Raw genomic sequence first — 25,999 nt, forward strand, 5'->3', positions numbered from 1 at the left:
GTCAGAAACGTTAAGTAAATATATTATTGTGTCATTCTAAATCAGATGTATCATTTTAAATACATGATAATAAATTCCAAGTGGAAATAAAGTAGTGAAGATGGGCAAGAGAAGATCTAATGAAGTAGAGAGAGAACAGTGTGTATAGGAACTAAAGAGTAGATCGTGTAATTTCACAGCGAACCTTAACAGGACGGGTTAATGGATCATAGCTAGGAATATATACATCATGCAGAGCGTGGGATTGTTTGTGCGGTGTCAACAGGGATATTACAAATGGGGGAGGGGCAGATTACCTAAGCGAGTAGTACTTCAGACTTTCTGGTAGACAAGACAGTCCACTATCAAATTTGACGACAAAATGTATCATGAATATTCATTACAACGCTATCGTTATGCAATGAATATTCATATTGTAGCTAGCCCCTTTCATCTGTAAGTATTGGTGCATGGGTGATGTGGGTCTGTCATAGGCAGGGTTTGCTGTCGCTTACACTGGTGTGACATTTTGTCAAATAAGCCGAAATGCACTAGTCTTTGTAGCTCCTTAAAAAATATTAAGAGGTGAAGGAAATCACTAACTGCAAAAAACGTCAAAGAAAAGAAGGGTAAGGAGCCACAAAATTGTACACTGCCGTCTTCCAAATATCAGTAACCAAAATAGTTCCGCTTTATTACCTAAACAGTTTTCCCCAATTATCCTTTTTTCACGATTGGTACCGGCAAGAGGCACTATACTCTGTTCTAGAATCACCACGACTTTGATGGAATGACGTAAGAGTACCAGGAAGAGGCGGGAGATCTAGTTGCTCAAACTGCATAGAGGGAAAGCTGCGGTAGTAGTTCACAGTTTCATTTGACTTTTTTGTATATCAACTATGGATAACTTGTGTGGCAAGTTTGTTTCTTTGAAGATAAGCAAAACTCGTTGGAGACCGATTTCTTCTTCAGCGCTTCAACAACCCGAAGTGTTTGCTACTGGGTCCTGGGACAATGAAGTAGGTGCAGTTGATTTTCTTTCCTTCGTCTGTTTTGACCCGTTTGAGGTTTACGTTTTGTTTCTCCACTTGACTACGTACGGACTTGTTATTAATAAGGTGAAGTGGCCGTACGACAGGAATATAGGTTGTTTCATGTCTGATATAGCACGCATTTTACGTCTGTATATTTTTGCCATTTTGTAGCTGGAGTCTGGAACTGGTTCTTTAGATCTGCCTGGGAAAAATATTTGTATTTTTAGAAGGAAAAAAAAAGTGTATGCAAAGACATATATTTAACACAATCGCGGTAATTTTTCAGAATAGAGTAACTGAACATATGCAATTGAATATAATATGGAATATGATACAGAGACAAATGAGTAATACTAAACTCATTCATATATTAATTTTCTAAACTGGCTGTCTTGATGAGGTTGCAGTTTTCGCTAGTGATGTCTGTTGAATTTCCTCCTAGACACTCTTTAAACCCTGACGGAACTGAGTAGTGTATACCAGGCTTCCCAAGCGCCATCAATAGTCTTCAAGTCATTCTATATCAGTAGATGTTTTCAAACAAGCTGAGAAATATAACCCCTTCGATATAGTCTGGATCTGTCTTTGCATATTTTTCTAGTGGGATGTGATTAATGCCCCTCTCATCTATAGGGTTGCCAGGTTTCTTTGTGGCTAAAACCGGACTAAGGTCACGCCCCTCACATCACTCATAACTCCACCCATTCCCACCCCTCTCCCAACCATGCCCCTCCCATTTTGTGACATCACTGTGACGTCAGCTGAACAGAAGGAATACCCTCTTTTTCTGTTCTGGATGCCTGATTTCAGCCGATTTCTCCCCAGTTGCCATAAACACTGTTCAAAACTTTCAGTGTGCATACTGTCTTCTTCTTTACTTCTACGGTGATTACAGATATTTTGATTTAATTTAAAACATTTATTTCAAATTTTATAGTACAAACCACTGATACACATTTGCTAAACAAAGCAATACAGTCTCACAATGAAAACAGACGTAGCATTAATACTACTCTGCCTTTAAATCTCACATTCACCGAAACAGCATTGTACATTGTTTTCCAAGTTTAAGATGATAAAATTTTAAAATGTTCTAAGAAATTACACGTATTAACAACAATCATATCTTACATCAATAAAACAGACCTGAAAATGTATAGCATGGTCTGAAAATACATGTTTAGTATAAAACAATATATAATGACACAATTGGTCTTGCAGCTTTTGAAAAATGAACCTATGCATTTTATAGAAAGCTACAGAGCATATGCTTGGTGGATGGTCAGAAAACTAGCTGGGTCATCAATTTACATACCTTTGCTATACCAATCTCAGTATGTCACAAATAACAATTAACCACAGCTGACCCTCAATTATAGAGCATTATATCAAAATAGTTAGTAATATTAACAGGAGAGATACTATGGCAACAGATAAGTTTGCCCTGTTTTATCATTCTAAAATATTTTAACCACATTCAACAGCTTTAAGCAATATAATTTTAAAGGAATTGCAATAAAAAACTTCCTCTTAAGTTAATTACATTTCAGATTTGTTCCTGTAAATCTATCTAATACAACAGTAAGAGCAGTATAGAAATGAATGTGATAGGTTAGATAATACAAGGAGAGGATATCCATTATAAAAAGCAGTAGACATAGAAAGGTTAGAAAAAGGGTAAAAGAATGAAAAGAAAAGACCAGTAAAAAAGAAGGCAGCAGATAGCTGAATTACAAGCCTGTTAGTGTGTCAGAGTCTGAAGATATTAGGCAGGATAGTATGCTAAACATAAAACACAATAGCTACTCAGAAACAGATGTAATTCAAAGAAGAAACAATACAGTAGCTAAATAATTCAAATGCAGTTCAGAATAAATTCCATTTGGGCAATAGTACCAATCAGATCAAATATCACTTGCAAAATGCAATAAGCTTTACTTTAAACATGATATAAACATTTGCAACATTAAGAGACTGGGCAACAGTTTACCACATTAAACATCAACAAAATGCAGTTAGATATATATGCAGAAATAAAAACACTATATACAAAGGTAACAGAGCAAGCAGTTGGCTTATTATAGGACTAAATAGATTAATCTGCCTTTACATGTTTAATGTTCACTGTTAGTCTGACTCCCTGTTGAGCAGAGAAAACTATTAAGTCTATCATGAGCTGAAGAGCTGTCTTTAAGTGAACTAAGCCATCAAATTATCCAATCTCCATGGTTGAAATTCATCATCTCTCACATCATATATGTAATATAAGTCAGCTAACCCTATCATTGCACATATATTTTCTCTGCAATACGCTGTATACGCTTTAGTGCTGGAACCCAAGTCTGCAGAATAAGACAATAAGATATCTCCAGAGTAATGTATGCAAACAGCAATTAAACTTTTATTCATAATATCTTAATTTTTAAAGTCAACATGGGATGTTCAGCATTCTTCTTTAGAGATACACAGCAACCAGAAAAGGAAAAAAAAATTCTGCTTTCATCTGTTTTATTTCTGAAGTTGCTTCACAAAAGTTATATTTGCAGTGATCAGTCATTATTTCCAAGGCAGCTAAAAGCTAAGCTGAAAATATAGAGCGCATGTATATGAATTTATTTAAAAGTAAAAAGGTAAAAATCTCACAGGAACTAACAATAATGGACACATTAGAATTACCGCATATATCCAATAGATATCACTTTTAAAATCAGTGACGTTTCTTTAATTTTTATGAATTTTTGCAAAAAGTAATGGTTTAGGTCAGTCTTCATTTAATTCACTTATACATTATAAAATATATAAAAAAAGCCAAGAGATGACTTATAGCTTCTACTGGCATCTAGTGTTGCACTTTGTGTATCTCACACTGACAAAAAAGTGATAGGCTTTTGTTAATCTGCTACCCACCCCCCATAAAAAAAAACGAAATGCAGTTTTTCTGTCATTTGAATCTTTGCTTAGCTGAAACATTTACTCATTTTAATGCTAAAATCTGGTGATACAAATAGTAATACAAACATATATGTCCAAGCTGTTAATGTTATCAATCTAGATCAGTCAGGATAAAGAAGACACAACATAGCAGAAAATAATTGTGCAATCGCTGCTTTTAAAAATCTTTCTTAAATACAAATAAAAAATCAAACAGAAAAAAAAAGAAAGAAATTAGAAGATAGAGATGCCAAGAAGCATGCTGCCTTACAACCCTGTTTGTAAACTACTTTGCAGTTAATTTCTGACACACGATAACAAAATCATCCCTTTGGCCACACACAGACACAGCAAACCTATTGGTACCATTGGTATGCAGGTTTTTCAAGAGGTAAGTAATAATCTGTTATCCAGTACCTTGTGAAAGCAAAGCCATTGCAATTCTGGGCAAGATGTTCCTAAAAAGAGAGCTGTTCATTTTTATTCCCTTGTGCTGCTTAAAATTTCCGCGCAATTTATTTCCATTCCATCACACTGGTGAATGGAATAAGCACGCACGCACGTACGCATGAGCTGACTGATGACTAAAGCCGGCCAAAGGTAAAGGGAAGAGAAGAGAGAACACGGGCGGCGGCGGTAATTTGCACTGTGTTCTGTGTCTGCATAACTGAATTTGCATATGTTTAAGTTTTTTTACTTTTCAGTCCTTCTTGACTCTGTACAAAAAAAAAAAAAACCGGACTTCATTAGTCCGGTTTTGATGATTTTTTTTCACCGGACAATTTCACTGAAAACCGGATAGTCCGGTCAAAAACCGGACAGCTGGCAACCCTACTCATCTAAGATGCCCAGGAACATCATCATGAGTACCCAAACTCTGTTTCCTGACCAAGCAATGGCTGCAGTTAGGGATCCTCCACAATTGCTGAACTGCTCGCTTTGTCATGGAGAGCGAGTCTGTGACCACCCTGAGGGGGAACCTGATTTCTGTTATTTATCTTCAAAATCCCAGCATTTTATTTCCTTCTTAAAAGCTCATGACTGTAGATGAAAATTAGACTATAGGTTGTCCGGTAACTCAAGAGCTTTACCTTCAGATTCAGTTCTTGCTTCACTACTATACATAGGGACAACAATTACAGTAGTACTGTCACTGTACTCATTTTGTAAGTCAAATGTCTGATTCCCTCCTTTGCTTACGAACAAGACACCAAGAAACTTAAACTCCTCTAACTGAAGTATGTGCTCACCCCTTGTCTGCGCAGACCAATCCTCTCTTTTGTGCGAAAGCCATAACCTGTGATTTGCAAGTACTAATTTTCATTGACTTCATTCTTTATTTAGTGACATTTGATTACTGGAAAAGCCTGATGGATAGGTGTGAGAAAAGCTCCAACGTATTACAAAGCATTTTAAAAAACGTCTTCGAAAATAATACAGTAAAAAAAAAAAAAAAAAACTCTACAGGTCAAACAATTATATCAAAGTAGACATAATGTAAAAACTTTGGTTAAGAATAGCTATAACTTGTATGATTTAATATTTAGAGAAATTTTAGTCAGTTTAGAGAAATTAAAGGTAAATTACTTTAATGCAGACAAGAATTGCTAGATGAAGTGGTGGGGGGCAGTGTTATGGCATATTTAGAGAGTCTGGGGAGAGGAATTGATTGAAGTAAGAAAGCGAGTGAAGAAGGATGAATAAGGAGGTGTGAGGTATGAATAGATACTTGTTCATATTTAGGGATGTAGTTTGTCGGGAGCGTTACAGAATCCAGAAAGCCAAAAATCCTGAAAACACACAGGATGCCAACACTCACTATATTCCAGCACAAGTACATACAGAAACATATTACCTTTCAACTATATGCAGGGGGGTGCAAGCCCCCCACCCCCTGCTACTTAAATGTATCAAGTCCGAGATTGCACTTCACTACACTAAGTGCAATCTTGAAGTTGATATATTTAAGTAGCAGGGGGTGTGTGGGGGGGGTGCAGCCCCCCACATCAGGGGTGCAGGTGTCTTGACCCCCTGCTTTATACTTGGAGAGCAGTAATATAGTTTGTGTTTTATTTGTTTCTGTATGTACTTGTGCTGGAATATAGTGAGTATTGGGTATCCTGTGTGTTTTCAGGATTTTGAGTTTTCAGGATTCTGTAGCCCTCCCAGTTTGTCATGGGTTGAGCAAGAACAGCCAAATTTTGACTAGGAAATGTTTTAGAATAGTTTTAAAGGACTAGAGGGAAAGTATTGACTTGATGGATATGGATAAAATGTCCCAGGCATTAGTGTCATGGTATAAGTACAGACCGTGCCCAGCAGGTTTGATGGGTTTGTGTTCGGAGAGGAGTTTTTGGTCATTGGATTGTAATGACTGAATGGAAACATAATTGTGGAGAATAGATTTAGTGCTGGGCAAGCAGATGGATGCTGGGTAATTTTATAGGTGGTGAGAAGTTGTGTATATGTTAGTTGATGGGGTTGTTCTAACCAATTTAGGTGATTTAGTGCTATACAGTGGCAGCTTCTGAAAGGAGTATTTTGTGCATATCTAGCCACTTTGTTATTATAATGTTGAATATTTGCTTTTTGTGATGTCTGGAGGTTAGTAAGGATGGGAGTGCCATTAAGTATTCAGGGGAAGAGCTAAGCAGTAGCAAGTGTAGTTTTGGTTACATTGGTGAGAGAGTTTTAGGCTGTCTAAAGCATACCTATTTTTTTGTGATTTTTATTCTTTTTTTTATAAAATTCAACCTGCATATAACAAAATTTGTATTATCACTCCCTAATAATTTGCTATGAGAAGTGACTTCAGTGGTTGTATTGTTAAGACAGAGGATTTTAATTTTTTTTCATAAGAAAGGGATTTTGAGAGGTAAATATTTTTTTTTTGGGGGGGGGGGGTTGAGCATGAGCTATTACTTAAGGTGTTAAAGCTTCCTTGCTAATTCTGTGGAGATATGTCAGATTGTCTGATGCACATATGAGCATTGAGTCATCTGTGTATTTTATCAGGGATGTCTGTGTGGATATATGGAATGTGTTGGAGAGCATTGGACCAAGGATAGAGCCTTATGGTACACACTGGTAACTGGGAGATATGGAGAGAGGATGGAGTGCCATTTTACTGACTGATGCCTATTGGACAAGTAGCTTTTGAGCAATAGATGGTTGGGCTGAGATAGCACTACTGAGGGCATTTAAAGTAAAAGTTTGCTGTGACAAACTGTGTCAAAGGCTTTAGACACGTCTAGAAATAAGGTGGAGGCTAGTTTGCCGTTATCTCTAGCCTTATTGACTATATGTATAAAGGTTAGAAGTACAGTGTGTTAGTATAGTTGGAGGGCTGGAGGCTGTGTTCTGTTGGGGGATAGGAGTTCTTCTGCAGGAGATGATTTAGCAATTGTCTTTGGATTCATTTTCAAGTATTATTTTGTTTTTTGGGGGGGGGGGTAAGATGTATGTTGTACTTTCTCCTTTGTATTTAGGGATAATGTGTGAATTTTTTTTCCATGTAGCGGGAACATGGGATTCTTGGTTTGACCTGACCTGGTTATAAGGATTGAGACAGGATAGGTTTGAGTTTAAGTATAGATACAATCCTCACATCGATATACTACAGTGGATATAAAACGTTTACACGCCCCTGTTAAAATGCCAGGTTTTTGTGATACAAAAAAAAATGAGACCACAATAAATCATTTCAAAAACTTTCCCACCTTAAATGTGACCTATAACCTGCACAATTCAATTGAAAAACAAACAGATCTGTTAGTGGAAAAATATAAAAATAAAAAACGTACAGTATGCTGGTTGTATGTGTGCACACTCTTAAACTAATACTTTGTTGAAGCACCTTTTGATATAATTACAGCATTCAGTCTTCTTGGGTACACACCTGCCATCAATTAGAGAGACTGATTAACCCCAAATAAAGTTCACACCTGCCATCAATTAGAGAGACTGATTAACCCCAAGTAAAGTTCAGCTGTCCTAGTAGGATGTTTCTGACATTTACTCCATTGCCTGTTACAGCAAAAGCCGTGGTTTGCAGAGAGCTTACAAAGCATCAAAGGGATCTCATTGTTGAAAGGTATCAGGAGAAGGGTACAAAAACATTTCCACAGCATTGGATATAGCATGGAACACAGTGAAGACAGTCATCAAAAAATGGAGAAACTATGGGAAAACAGTGACGTTGCAAATAGCTGGACGTCCCTCCAAAATTGATGAAAAGTCAAGATGAATACTGGTCAGGGAGCCTGCCAAGAGACCTATAGCAACAGTGAAGGAGCTGCAGGAATTTCTGGCAAGTACTGGTTGTGTACTACGTGTTAACAGCAATCTCCTGTATTCTCCATATGTTTGGACTATGGGGTAGGGTTGCAAGACAGAAGCCTTTTCTTCCTCAGAAAAACACGCAGGCCCGGCTAAAATTTGCACAACAATACATCAGGTCTCCCAAAAACATGTGGGCAAAATGTGTTATGGGCAAAATGTGTTATGGTCTGATGAGACCAAGGTTGAACTTTTGGCCACAATTCCAAAAGGTATGTTTGGGACAAAAACTTTGCATGGTGGTGGCAGTATCAGGCTAGAGGGCTGTGCACAAGAGATGCCCTTGCAATCTGACAGATTTGGAGCACTTTTGCAAGGAAGAGTGGGCAAATATTGCCAAGGTAAGATGTGCCATGCTGATAGACTCCTACCCAAGAAGACTTGTTGTTGTGTCTTTCGGCTTTTCCCGGTTAGGGGTCGCCACAGCGTAACTCCGGTCTGCTAATGATTGGCAATAGATTTTTACGTGCCGAGTTGCCGGCCCTGACGCACAACCTTCAATGAAGGTATGTCCATTCACGCATGTCTCCACACAGAAGACGATCTAGCTGAGAATCGAACAGGACAACGTCTTACTGTGAGGTGACAACACTACCGCAGCACCACTACCCAAGAAGACTGAATGTTGTAATTAAATCAAAAGGTGCTTCAGCAAGGTATTAGTTTAAGGGTGTGCACACTTATGCAACCAGCGTATTGTACATTTATTTTTTATATTTTTTTCCCCTAACAGATTTTTGTTTTTCAATTGAATTGTACAGGTTATAGGTGACATTAAAGGTGGGAAAAGTTTTGAAATGATTTATTGTGGTCTCATTTTTTTATATCCCAAAAACCTGGTATTTTAACAGGGGTGTGTAAACTTTTTATATCCACTGTAGATGCTCTTTAAATCTTGACAGTGCCTTTATATCCTGCCCATGAGTATCACAAACAGAAGGGGGTTACAGCATTGGCAATAAGTGCATAGTTTACGTCCACAAAATACATGGTGTGAATGGCACACAGTAGCAGCGACTGTTGTATTATGTCCCACAAGATATTTTAGGGTGCATGACTATATTCTTTGAGCAAATCCACAAAACATCTGCAGTGGTATTGGTAAACTTCTGTGACACTTGCAGTGTTTGTGCAAGGGTAAACAGTAGATCAACTGGTCTGTGGCCAGGATGGGAGTTGCATTGCTTCTGCTGACTCAGATGCTTGACTGTTGGATAAAGACTCCTTTTCAGCACTGTGAGTTAGACTTTTCCTGGGAAGTTGAGGTGTGTGATATCTGTATAACTGGAGGACCAATCCTGTCTCTTCAAAAATGGGAATACTACCCTCCTTTGCATTTGTAAATGTGCTTTGCCAGCTTTCCACACAGTGAAGTGTTGTGCTTAACACTCATTCACCATGACATCAGCACATTGAAGATTTTTGTATGGTTATTATTCACTTTAGCATGTGTTTCACATTGAAAATATTTAATTGTTGTGGTATTTTCTTTAAAAGAAGGTGTATTCAGAAGATACAGGCGTTCTTCAGTGTTCCTTTTATCTCTCAACAGTATTCCATATTAAGGTTAGTATTTCTGCATCGTTGCTGAGAACAGCCTGGGCAGTATCTCCTCTTCTCCCGTCTGAGGTGTGCGATGCTTTGCTACAAGATCTTGGAGCCCATATGGAAAGTAATTTTCCTGGGTCTTGCCAGACTCTGTCCACACTGGGCCTTTGCTTTAGTGACTGCTGCAGTTGCTAATATCCTGGTTCTCTCAGTACCTATTGGTCACATGTAGAAGACTCCCTGTTAACATTATATAGAAGGCTTCTTTAGACAATTTCCTTCACTTGTGGTATATACCAGCAGGTCCTAGTGTTATTACTATGGCAAATGCCAACTAATGCTGACTACGGCTCCTTGTCTGTGCCTTAATTATTGAGGTCCTGATTACAGTCTTTTCATACTGTATATTCCCAACCTAATCAGGTATAGAAAAAGGTCTTCTGTTGAGTTTGGATTTGAACTCAACACATACACAGATGTTTGAATAGGCATTCCAGTGATACCTTTGCTACAAGTTTGCTGTTCCTGGGTTTGTCCACTTTGATTATCTAACCCAGCTTTCTTCCAGATGATTATCATGGACCAACAGAGGTGCTGAGCAGTCACAAGTGTCCTAGGAATTTGGCCTTGGGTTTGATGATATAATTACATCTGCATCCCGCTGATCTTTGGCCAAGATTTTCTGCTATCAAGTACACTAATTAACAGCCTTATATTCAAGCATTGTGTTTGTTTTGAACAGTTGATGGCTAGCACAGATGGTGAACATCTGAGTACATATGTATGTATTTCTCCCTGTTACACAACTCTAGCTGTTTCCATTATTTCCCACATGGGATTTGAAGTTTGCCAGAAGAACAGTAAACACTGTGGGACTGTTATCTTTGAGCACTGCATCCATAATCTCTAAAAAGGCAAAATAATCCAGATATGTCAGTTGCATATGGACAGAGTTTTACTTTCTGCTATTTCCATTTGTATTATGGTGATCATTGTGTTTACTGACAAACTTTAGCTGAACAGCACCCAGCTGGGGGTCTTGTGGATGGTCTCTCCTGAGATTCAGTTCCAGAATAGGAGAGAGACACTGTTCACACTTGAGAAATCTAGTTCCAAAACCAGTACCATGTGTAGAAGAGGCTCCCTTAACAGAAAGGAGAGTCATGAGTCATAACACTTAAATGCCTGATCGCAGAACTGTAAACTTTTCTTAAATGCTTTAAAAAGCATCTACTGCTGAGGGGAGAGGGTCCCATTACTTGATGTATACCAAATCTGATATTTCTCTGCACTGTGGAATAGTGGATATTCTCCAAGATTCTATAGTGTTAATGTTTGTGTACAAATCTTTTTAAACACCTTTTATTAAATTATAACTTGAGCCATAGACACTCGTACATTAATAGAAAACCATATTTAATACATTATGTATTACATGCACGTTTTTTTCTTTACAACAGCTGTCATTATTCTAACATCAAATAAATTGCTCAATTCCTGCCTTCCCTTAAACCTTACTCCTTCCCTTGAACATTATTTTACATGTATTTTTCCCACAAATTTCATTTATTTATATGTAACTTTCTCTCTTTTCTAAATATCCAATTTCCAGTAATTTTATCTCTTTTTACAATATTCACTACTTTAGATACAGTTGGTTTGTATTTAAATTTCCATTTTCTAGTAATTGCTTTTTTGGCAGCCAGTAGAATTAACCGTAGTAAAGCCGTACTGTGCCTAGGTAATTCAGATTCTGTGTCCTAGATCAAGAATAATTTTCCCCGTAACAACCATTTGCTTCCCCAATATTTCTGATGGAATATTCTGTAGGGAATTCTTAAAATCTGCCATTTTATTAATTTCCCAAAAAAACATGTTCCCAGTTACCTGTTTCTTCTCCTTCACATTAGCATTTGCCATCTACCTGAGGAAAATTCTTTAAAGTTTGCTTGGGGTATAAAAATAACTATTTGCGAATGCTTCCAAGCAAAAACCCTACACCTTCTGGTCTTGGTTGCATACTTGGGAGCCATACACGTGTGCTTCCTTTGTTTCCCTGTAACTTGCTTTTCCAGACTCTCTTCCAAAATTTTTCTAACCTCATCTGATTCATTTTCCTATATTTTATATGCCCTGCTAATTATCCCCCTTTTTTAGATCAGCTTCTGTTCTAGATTTATCTAAACTTTACCAAAGCAGGTCTTTGTTAGGGTTCCCCAATCCCTTTCTCTTTGCTTGTATTCTGTCAGTCATTTGTAGGGAATGCAGACTGTAACCTGCAGTCCAGACTTCTTTATAGGTTTATCCCACTGTATAACATTTCCCTCTCTAGTTATTTGTTGTCATTACCTTGGTTCCTTTGCCAGTTTTCTCCAGTAAATTCTGTCTCCCTCTTGTCTATTTTCTGTACCTCTACTTGTAGTCATCCCTATTGGCAACATTTTCTTTCTCCATTCCTGTGTTGGCTTAGTTCTTTAGATAAAATTACAGAAAGTATACAGATAATTTGTATGGTTGTTATTCTCCTCAAGGATCTGCATCCAAAATCCCACTCTTCTTATTTCTCGATCTCCTTCTGATTCATTATTCCTTTCCCCTTTGAATTGTAACCTTCAGCTTGGGTTATATGAGCATTAACTGCACATCTCTCAAATATTCTTTTTGTGATTTATGTATTTGAGTGTTGATCACTTGTGGCTTATATTTTTTGCTTGGCATCTGTTTAGAGGTAAGACCATACAAGTTTAGCTTGTACTTTTCAACTTCATCCTTGTATTTTGTCTCCTTTCCCAGCATAGTGATGACATTCTGTGTCTAGAGCCAGTTTCCATTGTCAGGGCCCGACTCGTATTAATCCACCCTAGTCCTTTTTGGTACTTGATTGGGTATCTCACCTGATATTACAATTCACATTTCAGCTTGTGAGCCCAGATAAAAGCTCCATGTGGCTTTTTCTTGGGGATCCCAGCCAGGGTACCTGGGTTACTTGTCCATTTAGGTGCTCATTTTAGGAGTGGATTCCGATATCCCTCTTCTGGGTGAGATCTTTGGATTCATTAGCTGAACCATTGTGTTGACATTATGGATTATTGTTAGACAAGCTCCAGATGACAGCCATATGTATCATAAGGGCACACAAACCCCTTCAATATCATGAGGTCATACTCTGAGAATGGTTTGATGGTAAACTGATGTCTAGCCACAACATTCAGCTGTCTTTTTTTAAAATAAGCATTACTGATTAATGCATTATATTGCAGGATCAGGATGCACTTTTAAAATATTTGGACCAAATGTGGTAGAATGCAATCAACATACAGTTTTTGAGCTGTATAGCAGGTTTTACGTGTCCTATATGATGTGAAGGGACCGGGAGAATGGATCTGAATTTTTTTAAAGAGCCTAAACTGACTAGCAGGCTGCACTCCCTTCAGAACAGTTGCAATCCGTAATAACAGCATTGCAATGTTTAAGTAAATATGTTGGTGTAGATCAGAGTGGGAGGTAGCTGTCCTTGGAACAATTGCAAGATATGTTTTGCACCACATAATAAGCACGGAAGTGGATTGAGGATTTTAGTCTCTTCTACCTCTTAGAAATGTGTGGATCAAATGTGTTTCAGCGTGAGTCACCATTAGCCAAGAATAAAATGTTATAGTGATGTTTGCTTTGATGTACTTTTTTTTGGTGCAGTGTGAAGTGGAGCTCAGATTTTAGTAATGAGAAAGAGTATGACTGATGGCATGTCACTTGGTATACATTGGAAATGGAACAGCATTGTGGCAGTCTGTCGAGACAACCACACCCTAACCTAAGTGGAACTTGTTCGGGGGGGGGGGGTCTAAGTTGGAGGTATTCCAAAAGACAGGCTTGCAAAAGAATAATTTGTTTATGCATGTATGTGTTGAGTAATCAGGACTTCTGACTGAGTATAATCCATTTACTATGGAGGGCAAGGGAGAAAACTCCACTATAAGGTTAATTATTTTTAGCAAATGCAAACAATACATTGAGGTTATGAGCAAAATCATAACAAGAAGGCAGAAGGTATTGCAAAGGAGATGAGTGTAATTCAGGTATGTAGAGCAGAAGTAATGAAGGGAGTGAGCATGAGAGGGAACAAAAGAAGGGGGAGGATTTAAAGAAAATCTACAACAGATGTAGGAAAGAGTAGTAGTAATGGAGGCAAAAGGGAGAGGGCAAAGGAAAGGCAGAAATTAAAGAGTAAAAGAATATAGGGAGGTGCTGGTGGGGAAGAACAAAAGGCAAATAGTACAGGATGTGCAGAGCTTGGACTCGGAGGTATACGAATCCTCTGTGAATGGTTTTCAGAAAACTAGGTCTTAATAGTTTAAACATATGTGAAACTGATTTAAACATATGTGAAACTGATAGCAACTAATTCTAAACATCAAAAAATACACACATTAAATTAATTGCAAGAGGATTTGTAGCTTCTCCCACCATACATCAGGGAAGAATTCAAGAGTGAAGTTCACGATGTGCATGATTTGTGTGAGTTACTGAAAAAAAAGTAGTATTGTGTGTATTTGCTGGGTAGTTCTGTCCAACCAAAGAGTCCGAGTGAAGGTGCCTGGAACTAAAACCTGAACCCAAATTTCTGATCCATCTGCAACTTTGAAATAGGGAAAGTGCAAACTTAGTGCAATGAACAGACCCAGTGAGAGATGTACAGCTTGTTGTGTCATTCACATTTGTGAAAGAGGGTAGAATTCCAAATGATACTCTGACATCCAATTTTTCTACATGTGGTCACGGTGTTGTCAGCTGTTTCTACCTCTCTAAATTCAGTGACACTTTCCTAACGTTTGTGACTGTCATGCCTGACTGTCATGGTTTTCTCTCATGGAATTCATCACCTCTTGACTAGACCTCTAATTTCTTCTTATTTTCTTCCTGGGTCTCCCAAAGCTTCATCATTCCCAAATCATCTTCTCTTTTCCTGTACATGTGACTGAACCACTGTAATCTGTTCTCCTTTACCTTTTTAGCAATTTGGGCTATTTTTGTCTTCTGCTCTAATGTTCTCATTTCTTCCTTGAGATGTACACTACAAGACAGTCACCCATCTAAGGCACTTGATCTCCATCACGTCTGGCTTCTGCAGCTGCTGTGGTTTCCGTGTTGTATAGAATTACTGGTTGCTCAACTGTTTTATACACCTTACCCTTCAGATTTTTTGGCATTCTCATGTTCTACAGTGCACCTGACACTTGCCAGTTTGCTGCAGCGTTTGAGTCTAAATTTGACCTCTTCATTTAGACTCCCCTTCTTCTCAATCGCCCCCCAGATACTTGAAGCTGTTAATCTGTTTCTCCATTCCCCTTGTATTTCATTTTTCAGCTTCTTCTGATTCCCCCATTTGCTGCAATGACAGCTGTCTTGTCTCTACTCTTTTTCATCCCATTCGGATTCAGTTTTGTATTCCAGTTTCCTATCATTTGCTAAAATTCACATTTTGTGTCTGCACTAGAATGCTTATTCTCTAGTTATGTGGGATCTTTCTTCCTCTCCATACTACAAGTGCCCGCAGGAGCATTTCTGTCTTAACTTACCCGGCATCTTGATTATGTCTGCTGTGACTTCATCTTAGCCTACTGCTTTCCCTGACTTCATTTTTCTTAGAGCTGTACTTCTAGGATGGGCTCTTTCCTCCTCCATTGTAAGTTGAGCATGGAAAAGTACAGCTTCTGTGGGGTTTTCATCATCCAGAAGGTGCTAGAAATACCATTTCCATCTGCCTCTGTCCTGTGGATTGTTGCTGGCATCTCTGTGAATGGTGTCTGCTGACTGTCCTCTCTATCTTTCTGTGTTTGCCTTGCAACCTGATACTGTGCTTTTTGTGCCATCTGCTGAGTCACTTTCCAGAAGCTAGTAGAGTTTTTGTGATGCCTTGCTCTCTGCCATTGTGACTATTCTCCTAGCCATCCAGTATTCCTTCTTAGCCTGGTCTCTCTCTTGTCTCCCATTTCTTCTTCTTTGCATTCTTTCTTTTGATAACTTCTTGAACTTGTGTTCGTCAGCAGTTTTCCTTATGTATCTTATTTTCCTTACTCGGTTCAGCCATATATCTGTTCTATAATCTTCACACATGCTTTTCTTTTCCTCCTCCAGTCAACTTGCATGTTTTTAGTCTAGTCTCTGTACTGATAGCCTTCTCTAACCACTGCTTGCAGTTGATTGTGACAAACAGTTTCACTGCAGTGACTTTTACACTATCTGATCCTACCCCAGTGCCCTTTACTTGCTACCAGTGTTGCCTTTGACCACTGTTGTGACGGTTACTTTCATGGTGAACCATGTGTTGACCACTATAAAGCCATTTACCAGCCTCTATTTCCCCACACATAAAGGCTTAGGCAGTCCTTTTTATCCTATTTTATTTGTGAAGATAAGAGCATTCAGATCCCCTGTCCTCTACACTAACTCATGTTCTGCTTTATTTAGTAGATCCTGCAATTGCTGAGTGAATCCACTGTCTTCCTTGCCATCACAACCTTTTTGTGGAGCACAGTTTTTACACTGAAGTCTAATGTTATGAGTCTAATTACTGGTTTTGATGACATTCCTCAGTGTCTTTAGAAAATACTTTCACTGCAATTCCAATACCATTTCCTAGTCTGTCCTCCCCCTGTGTAGGGCACTGTGGAAGCCAAGCCAAGAGACTTTGCTGCACTGCCCTTCCACCTTGTCTTTTGTATACACAGGATGTCCAGCCTCCTCCTTACTGTCATGTAGTCTACTTTCAAGTTAAATCCTGGCAGTGAACCTAACATTTAGTGTAGAAATCTTTGATTCTTTTACATTCAGCTTTTGTTCAACATTGCTGTAACAGGTAATTCAGACTGGGCAACTGGACACTGGCTGGCCAGTAGCTTGTTATGCTATGGTTGCTGGATTTTATAGTGGTTACACTTAGACCCCCATCCCACTGGTAGCATGATCCCTGGTATAGGTCTTGTCCTTAACCCACCAGCAAATACCCATGCCCATTTTTGGTGACATTGGTCAGCATGGCCAACTCGCCAAGAACCATTTTTTATGCCAGTAAGTGTCCAGCCCTGATGGTGTACAGTCTGTGATCCATGGTCCATCTAGAGAATAATGTACACCATATTTGGTGCCTAAAGTAAGCTGATCTGCATAACTCTCCCACTGATAGGTATCACCTAGAGTCTTTGCCGTTGCTCAAAACTCCATTTCATTTTTATTGTACTTTTAATTTTCAAGTTCAGCTGGGGGTGTTGGGTTTGAACTCTAGTATATTCTGTCTTTGAGGTGGAAACATGTCACATGTTTTTGGTGGGTGAGAAGAACCCCACGTAGACCCTGGGAGAAAGTTCAAATTCCACACAGGCAGTAGTCAGAAGTCAGGACTGAATCCTTTAACTTGTTTCTGTGAGGTGAAGACCTTGGCTATTATGCCAACCATATGCAAATAATAAAGACATTGTTTTGTGTGTGAGAAAAATGAGAAGGAACGTATGCCATGATGTGATTCTTCACGCACTACTGAACATGTGGGAGGAAAAAAAAACTACAAGTAAGTCTACTGCTTTGTGTATGCAGCTGCTATCATTTGCTCTGTTATTATGCTATTAGTTTCAATGGCTGCTGCCTTAGCAATACTGCTAATTCCATACGAACATAAGTTTCCTAAAATGCTATACTAATGGGGTACATTTGGTATGAGAGTACAATTTGGTGTTTCCAAGGTAGATGTTGAGCATCTTTTGGTGTTCCCAAGACAAATGAAGAATGGCTAACCACCACTAGGGCCTTTACAAGCCTAGCCGAGATTACATTACCCCAAAAGGGAGTTGAATCCCTGGCTTAGGAGGCCAGTGTCTGCCTGAAAATGAAGTTAGAGGGCTAATGTTGTTATTGTCTTAGGTTATTCATGTAGGAAAGTGGTCATAGACATTATGGAACATTTTAAATCATTGATTTGGTACACTTTTTATACACACAGTTATAGCCAGAAATATTTTACAGAAGCATACAGTGTTTGAGGTGTTATAATTATTGTACAGCTCTGCTGTTAATACAACATGAGCTGTATTTAATGTAAAATGAATTGTACAGCTGCATTGACATTTCATGGGTTGTGATGTATGTGTGTCACTGCAGTTGTGTAGTGTACTGTGTAGATAAGTAGCAGTAGATGCCTATGGTTGAAGTTTGTAGAATTTCTCATTATAAATGCAATCACACAACATTTTTGTGTTCTGTTAAATTAATGCCTTTCTCAACATCATGAAAGTGCTGAGAAGACAGTAGGCAACGAAGGAAATGGAAAGTGGAACTCGGGGGGGGGGGGGGTTTACTGCTGTGCATTTTTGGTATGGAAGAACTGTGTGGTTTGTTGTACTTTGCCAGCTACAGAGAAGCAGTTGTATTGACATGCAAGGATATCGACAACATCTGTTTAATGATGCCTTATGCTGAAGTATGGACATGGTTCTGAATTTTACAGCAGTAATTCTAAGGACATTCATACATAGGGTTTGTACTAGACTAACTATCACTAGTGCTTTTATAAGCATAGCCATGTAACCTAGATGTGTCCCACTACTTATTTGTATTGGATGTTTTTTGTATTGAGGGAGGTATATAAAAATATATAGATGGGGTATATTGGTTAGACCATGATTTAATGACCATCTCTGTTTGTTAGAGACATGGTTGCCAGACCAGGGGGTGAATTTATAATTTCCCGTACAGTAGTTCAGGATATGCTTGAATAAGGTTAAGGAGCGACTCTGCTTCACATGGATGGGGAGCCTATTCCAGGGAGTGGGAATTCTCTGAGATACAGATGTCTCTCTGACATGGTCTATTTGTGTTGAAAGCAAAGTTTAGATCCTTGGATCTAGTAGTTCTGATAATGTTCGTTTTGTGGGTATGCAAAATGTCCATCAGTGCGGGATCCAAGGATGCCTTGTATGCCAGACATTGCCTCTCAGTAATCTGTAGAAAACTGGGTATGGAGATGTTTTCGAGAAATGACACAGAACTTTTTGCCTAGGCTCTGTATTCTTTTTGTGAGGAATCTTTGCAAGCATTCCAGTTGTTGCATGTGTCTAGTTAGGTACATACTGAGGGGGGCATTATATTTGATGAGTCTGAGTGCTGAATACAGTTGCATGGTGACTTCTCTTGACCTAGATGCCATGCCCTTATCTACAAATTGAGTGACACAGAATGATTTTCTTGCTGCCTTGGACACGCACATGTTGGTCAAATGCCAGTTGCTAGCTTCACGTGTTCCCAAATCCCTGACAACTGGGTCTGCTCTTAGTGGTGTTTTATTGATGACAGTTTCCAGAGGTGGCAGACTTATTCCAAAGGAAACAAATGGCATTGAGTTTAAATTTGTGGCTTTGACACCAGTCATTAGTCCTTCTTGTAATATTTTAGTGTCTTGGGGGATTCTGTGACTACTCCTGGTTTGCAGTCATCTATGAATGATCATCCAGGCACCTTAAATATTGGCTTTGACTTCTGAAAAATAGATGCCAAAGATGATTGGGCCCAGCATGGAGCCCTGAGGGACACTGCTGGTGACCAACCTCTCTTTAGAGGTTGTGTCACTAATCATAACTTCCTGGGTCCTATTTGTTAGCCAGCTGGCTATCTAGGATGTTATAAAGGGGTTTATGCCTAATTCCTTGAGTTTAACAATGCCCAAGTCGGGTATTGTATCAAATGCTTTATCCAGGTCAAGGTAGGGTAGTATGCACTTTTTTACCCTCCTCTGTTGCCTTGGTGACTTTTTTTCAAAGAAGTCCTCCAAGTTCAGTAGGCATAACCTGCCCTTAATGAAACCAAACTGGGTAGGGGCCAGTGTCTGAAGGTTTCCTATGCCCTTGTTGATAATTTCTGTAGTAATTTGTTCCATGGCTTTGCATGCAATCACACTAATATGTCTATAGTTTCCAGGATCAGTTGATAGTTTGCCCTTATATAAAGGGACAGTCATTGTCTTCCATGCCTGTGGCACAAAACCTGTTTTGAGGCTATAATTAGTTACAGTAGACTCCTACTTATCCTGCCTCTCTTTAACCGGTCATCAAATTTCTGCCGTAGCCCTAGCAAAAGACAACCAAGAAGAACATTTCCACCGCCTCTGGGCTAAATAATGACAGACATTTGAGTTTTAGACTTTTGTTCACTACAAAAATTGCATATTAAAACAAACCCTGTTATTCTAGCTGATTTATAACCTGTAAATGCCATTTTGTGTGCATTTTCTGATTAACCAGCCATTCATTTATCCAGCCTAGGGTCTGGTCCCAATGAGACTAGATAACAGGGAGTCTGTTGTATTCCAGTGCCCAGACAAGCCTTGTTTCTGAATGCCTCTCTTCTAAGGTGTTCCACAAGGATTGCAAATTGTTTTGGAGAATGGCCCATGGACTAGTATAGTGCAAGGAACCTAATGTTTTCATTTTATTTTACCATTCTTGAAAAGTTGTCTTCAAATTGTGGAGAGATGTCCAAAAGATCCACTTTAACTAGTTGGCAGATCTGCTTTTAGACAGCAGACTTAACGTTTTTTTTTTATCCACTGCTTTAGAAGATCATTGCCTTTTGGTTTGCACATAAGGACATTCAAGCCATTGCTCAAGTTTGTGAAAATCTTTTGTAGTGTTTTCATATTTTTAGTGAAGTTTGGAAGCCAGGAGAGTAAAGCTCCAACACATAGTTTATAATCTAAAAATACAAAAAAAGTACAGTTTAAAAAATTACATCGTTATACATAATATGAAAACATTTGTTACGAATAGGTACAAGTTGTATGATGTAATAGAGACAAAACGTTATAGGCAATTTTATAGAGAAATTGAAGGCAAGTTAGTATAATACAAACAGGAATTGCAATGCAAAGTGAGAGAAAAGTAGGCTTATGGTATATTGAGAGAAAGCCGGGGAGAGAAGGGAGTGAATAAAGAAAGGAGAGTAAAGTGTGAATAGGTATTTGTCCACTTTTAGGGATATAGTTTGTCCTGGTGTTGAGCAAGAACAGAGCCAACCTTTGGGTAGGAAGTTTTTCAGAATGGTTTTGAAGGATTAGGGAAGGTGACCTGATGGATACAGGCAAAGAGTTCCAGACATTAACAACATGGTAGGAGTATGGACAATGCCCAGCAAATTTGATAGATTTGTGGACAGGCAGGAGTTTTTGGTCATTGGATCATAATGACTTGCTAGGAGCATAGTTGTGTAGAATGTTGTTTAGTACTGGACAAGTAGATGGATTCCGGATAATTTTATAGGTGCTAAGAAGCTGTGTATATGTTAGTTGGTGGGGTATTTCTAAACAATTTAGGCTTTTAGTGCTATACAGCGGTGTGTTCTGAAAGGGGTATCTTGCTGCAAATTTAGCAACTTTGTTATAGTATTGTTCAAGTTTTGATTTTTGTGATACCTGGAAGGTTAGTAAGGATGGGAGCACCATAAAGAAGTGTGGAGAGATAAGTAGTGGCAAGTGTAGCTTTGGTTACTTCAGTGAGAATGTGTTTTTGGCTCTCTAAAGCATTCTAGTTTTTGCTGAGTTTTTCTTGCGCAAGTTTGTATATGAAGGTCGAATTTAAGGTAATCATCAATAATTTGTCATAAGTGACTTCAATGGTTGTATTATCAAGAGAAAGAACTTTAAATTTTGTTTTTCATGGGAGAGGGATTGGGGGGGGGGGTAAAAGTAGTATTTTTAGGGCTGAGCAGGAGTTGCAAGTTACAAAGCCATGTTTCAGTTGCTGTTAAAGCTTCCTGAGTAATTTTTGGAGGTGTGCCATATTGTCAGATGTGCAAATTAGTGTAGAGTCCTCTATGTACTGTATTAGAGACGCCTATTGTATGGAGGATATTGATGAAAATGCTAGAGAAGTGGACCAAAGCTAGAGCCTTGTGGTACACCACTGGTGACTGCGAGGTATGTAGAGTGTGTGGAGTGCTGTTTTACTGACTGCTGCCTATTGGATGGGTAGCTTTTGAACAATAGAAGGGTGGGCTGAGAGAGACCTAATGAGGACATTTTGAAGTAGAAGCTTGTGGCAACAAACTGTGTCGAAGGCTTTAGCTGAGTCTAGAAATGAGGAGACTAATTTACCATTTGCTTTACCTTTATTGACCGTATCTGTATAAATTAGAAGTACAGTGTTAGTATTTTGGGAAGGATGAAAGCCATGTTGTAAGGGGTATGGGAGTTCTTCCTGCAGGAGATGTTTGGCAATTGTTTCTGAACATTTTCAGGTATTTTGCAGAGGGGGAATAAGACTGATGAAGTTGGTAATGTCTGTTGAATTTCTTCCTTTGTGCAGAGGGATAAGTGTGACCTTTTATCAGAGAGAAGGAATGTGAAATTCCTGGACTGATCCATTTTATAAGGGTTGAGAATGGGTAGGCAATGCAATCCGGTGCTATTTTAAGGTTTTCACTTGGAAGGTCATCAGCTGAAGTAGAGCATGGTTTGAGTAGTTTTATATAGGATATGAGCACAGGTTTGAAGGTGAAAGTCGATGTGGTGATATGTGGCTGCTGGGAATGGTTAGGATTAGATGTTGGGGAATCTTTGGTTAGAGATGCTATACCATCTATGAAATAAGAGTTGAATTGTGTTATGGTTTTGAGTGGTCAGTTACTGGGAGAGGGGCTAAGGTTGCATTTTTGGCTGGAATGCAAGATTTTTGTAATGGCTGTCCAGAATTTTTTAGGGTTGTTTACTACTGCCCTCAAAGTTATTGTAGTATAGCTTTTTGTCTTCATTTATTTGCTATTTAGTACGATTTTGAAGCAGTCGGAAGTTTTCAAGATTTTGTGGTGTTTTATATTTTTGCCATTCTTTCTGTGATTTTTTTTTTTTTTCCTCTATCTTGCATTAACATTTTACTGTTTTTGGATTATTTGTGATTAGTTGTTGGGGAAATATTCAAACAATATCACCACCTTTCCTCTTTTTATGGTCATTACAAGTGATATCATAGCCAGGAGGTGTAATTTTGGAGTAATTTTATGCTGGTTTTAAGCCTGATTTCAGTTACAGTGAGAATAGTAGGCTTATGTTGGGTAATCCAGGCATGTAGTTCAGCAATTTTATTTCTTATGCTTCTAACATTTATGGCAGCAAAAGTTAAATTATCTGAGTTGGGGGTTGACTATTGTTGGGTTAGATTAGTATGTGGAACAGAATTGGCTTGATGTTCATTGTGATAGGTAAACCAAGATTAGGGGGAATGTCTCCTTCTTCTAGAAGGATTTTAGTATAATTGATTGTTTTTTGGAGAGTATTTTCCAACCTAATTTTGTTTTGGCTTGAGTTGAAATCGAGTTGGTCTATAGTTGTACTAAAGGTGAGCGGTGTCATTAAATAGGTTTGGTGCAATGTGTGGAGAGTGTAGGGAAGAAGTATGAATAGGTGGTTGTGACAGGGGTGGAGATGTGTTGAACTGTTAGTCATGGTAGGATGAGAGATGGCCCATTAGCAGGAGAAGAATAGTGGGTGAGCTGAGTAGTACCATGATTAAGTAAAGGGATCTATGTATTATAGTTGACAGGCAGCAGGGAAGTCGGAATCAAGAAGGAAACAAAGAAGTTGCTGGGTAGAAGGATTTAGTGGTGGTGCCATCTGAAAGTTGATGGGGAGTAGCTTGGAAAGAAGTGTTTTCTGTGAAGGAAGAGATGTCCTAGTATTTTTTCTGGAATGTAAGGAATATGCTACAGTTTGAGAATGTAAGTAAAATAGGAATGAGTGAGAGTTTGTGGGAAAAGTAGGAGATACAGTGTAGAGTAGCTAGGTGTTGGGGAGAGGTGCGATTATAAATATATAATGCAAAGCAGTATGGGAGGTAGAAAGGTAGTTATGAATGGTGCTAAAAGATTAAGTGGAAGGTGGAATTTGGGTAAAAAAAGAAGCAGGAGTGTTTGTATGATAGTTGTAAGGTTGTCTGGGAGTGTTATGGAACAGGAGTCACAAGTGTAATGCGTGTGTAGGGGGTATATTAATAGAGGGGGTAGGAAAGTGAAACCAAAGCTGAGCATAGCAGGAATCTATCCTTGGATCAAATTAGAACAGTGAGTAATCCGTTTATACCCACTGCAGAGCAGTGAGCAATCCGTTTATACCCACTACAGAGCAATCGGCAGAGAGGTAACAAGTAGAACAGGCATTCTTTTCATTTTCTGAATGCAGAAGCCTGTTGTGAAGACTGTACAATGTAATCGACTGGTCAAGGTAAAGGGCAGTGGCCAACTTGGTAAGTGGTCCTTAAAGTGCAAGGACAGCTCCAGGGAGGGTGTTAAAAACCGATTTCCAGCACAGGCAGACATATAGTTGACTAGATGAAGTTAAAACAAAGCAAATTTCTTCATGTTAAATTTGCTTGCATTGTACAAAGACAAAATTTTCAGTGAAAATGTTTGGTAGTTGGCCCTTGTAGTAGAGCTTCAGTAAATCAGTAATACTGCTCAAAAGCGGTCCTCATTTAATTCTTTTTGACAACTTCAGAGTATAAGAAGTGAACCGGATCACCTCCAATAGACCTGCTAAACAGTCGCACTAAAATGATTTTTAATCATGAACTGAAGTAGAACTTCAGATTACTGATTCTGATGCTCTATCTGTATAGTTAAGTGCTGTTGGCCTATAGCTGGGTTTACCAGTTAAGTCACCCTTATGAAAAGGAAACCATAGCAATCTCTTACATAGTTGGTGCTGTTTGAGGAACATAACTAAATAGGTCAAGCTATTGGTTGTAAATGGTTGAGTTTTTGAGGCAAGTCGCCGAAGGCAGGAGTAGTAGAAGCCTTTAATTTAGAAAGCGGTTTCAATATATGCATTCTTCCTACTTCAAGTAGAAAATTCTGCAGTATACTGCTGACAAGACTAGAGTAGTGCATCCACAACCCAGAAGCCGAGGAAATGGGAAGTATGCAATTAGTTTGCTAATTTAGTTATCAGCAATTGAGCAAAGTGGGCCAGGAAGAGAAGGCTATGTCTTTTTTCCTTGGAAATAACTGATCAGTTCCTCTCAATAGTCTTTTTATTGGTTGTAGAATTTAGCTGCTTAATGTAAAAGGTACAGATTGTGAGTCCTTTTGTATGAGTTGAGTTGTCAGTAAAAGTTGGTAGTGGCAGAGTCTGCCCTTGAAATGTGACCAGATCATATCCTTGAGCTTTTAAGGCATTTGGACTACACCAGCTTTTTTTTTTTTTTTAAACTCTTGTGCCTTTTAGAGGAGCAGCTTCATTTAAAACCATTTTAGCAAAATCTTGAAGCATTTGGCTGAATCGGTCACTTGTGGGTATATTTGAAGTAGAGCAGTCGATGGTAAAGATGTAGGTGATGAGCATTGCAAGGTCAAGTTTCACATAGCTGCTGAATACGAGTCTCCTGATTTGGTAGTTTACAGCAAGCCCACTGAAAAATGCACTGGTGGTCACTGAAATTCAGGGTTCTAGCCCTTTAATTTGTGCAAACTTAAAATCCATTTAAGAATCACTCTGTCTTGAAGAATTTAAGGAGTGGGCTGTGGAAATTATTCAAGAGCTATTAGAGAAGATAGAAAATTCTGAAAATATAGCTAGGGAGTGTGATAAAATTTAAAGTGGAATTTAAAAATAGGGTGAAAATAAAAGGGAGAGATGGTTAAGAAGTAACAAGAATTATTTAGACAGACTGACCAATGTTAAAGTATTGCAAAATAGGGGGAATCCCACAGAAGAAGAAGAGGAGGAGGAGCAACTGCAGAATGCTAAACAAAATAAGGGATTACCTCGATAATATGCAGGAGTTTAAAAAGACTGTTATGCAGCAGAAAATAGGAGGTATCACCAAGCTTAGGGAACCTATAAGAAGCAAGATAACAAGGGATCTTGTAGAAATATTGAAAATACTTCAAAAATTCTGTGGAAGTCTGAATGAAATGGAGAAATATGGAAATCAAGAAAAGGTACAAATGGAGGTTTGGAAGCTATTGGGGGGAAAAAAACTGATAAAGGTCTGGAAGGTTTTGTTTAACGGTATGTTAAGAGGAGAAGTATCAACATCCTGGAGGAAAGCTGTGGTAGGTGTAATACCTAAAGAAGATAGAGCCATCAGATCCAGCTTCATACAGGCCCATTTCAGTACTAAACCATGATTATAAAG

The 25,999-nt window shown here is 38.6% G+C and overlaps 1 protein-coding gene across 2 annotated transcripts in view; it reads left to right on the forward strand.

Moving 5' to 3' along the window:
- The first annotated feature begins 747 nt into the window (after positions 1-747).
- The window catches only part of NUP43 (nucleoporin 43), a 784,265-nt gene continuing 759,013 nt past the window's right edge, over positions 748-25,999 (forward strand). Inside the window, exon 1 of one of the 2 annotated variants that reach the window (XM_044069310.1) lies at positions 748-998. In XM_044069310.1, coding sequence (XP_043925245.1) covers positions 879-998 — 120 coding nt within the window. In that variant the 5' untranslated portion in view covers positions 748-878. The remainder of the gene's footprint in view (positions 999-25,999) is intronic. The other variant, XM_044069319.1, reaches the window with a different exon arrangement.

The sequence above is a fragment of the Protopterus annectens genome, chromosome 1.part0 (assembly GCF_019279795.1).
Source record: "Protopterus annectens isolate FY-2018-M chromosome 1.part0, PAN1.0, whole genome shotgun sequence".
NCBI lineage: Eukaryota > Metazoa > Chordata > Ceratodontiformes > Protopteridae > Protopterus > Protopterus annectens.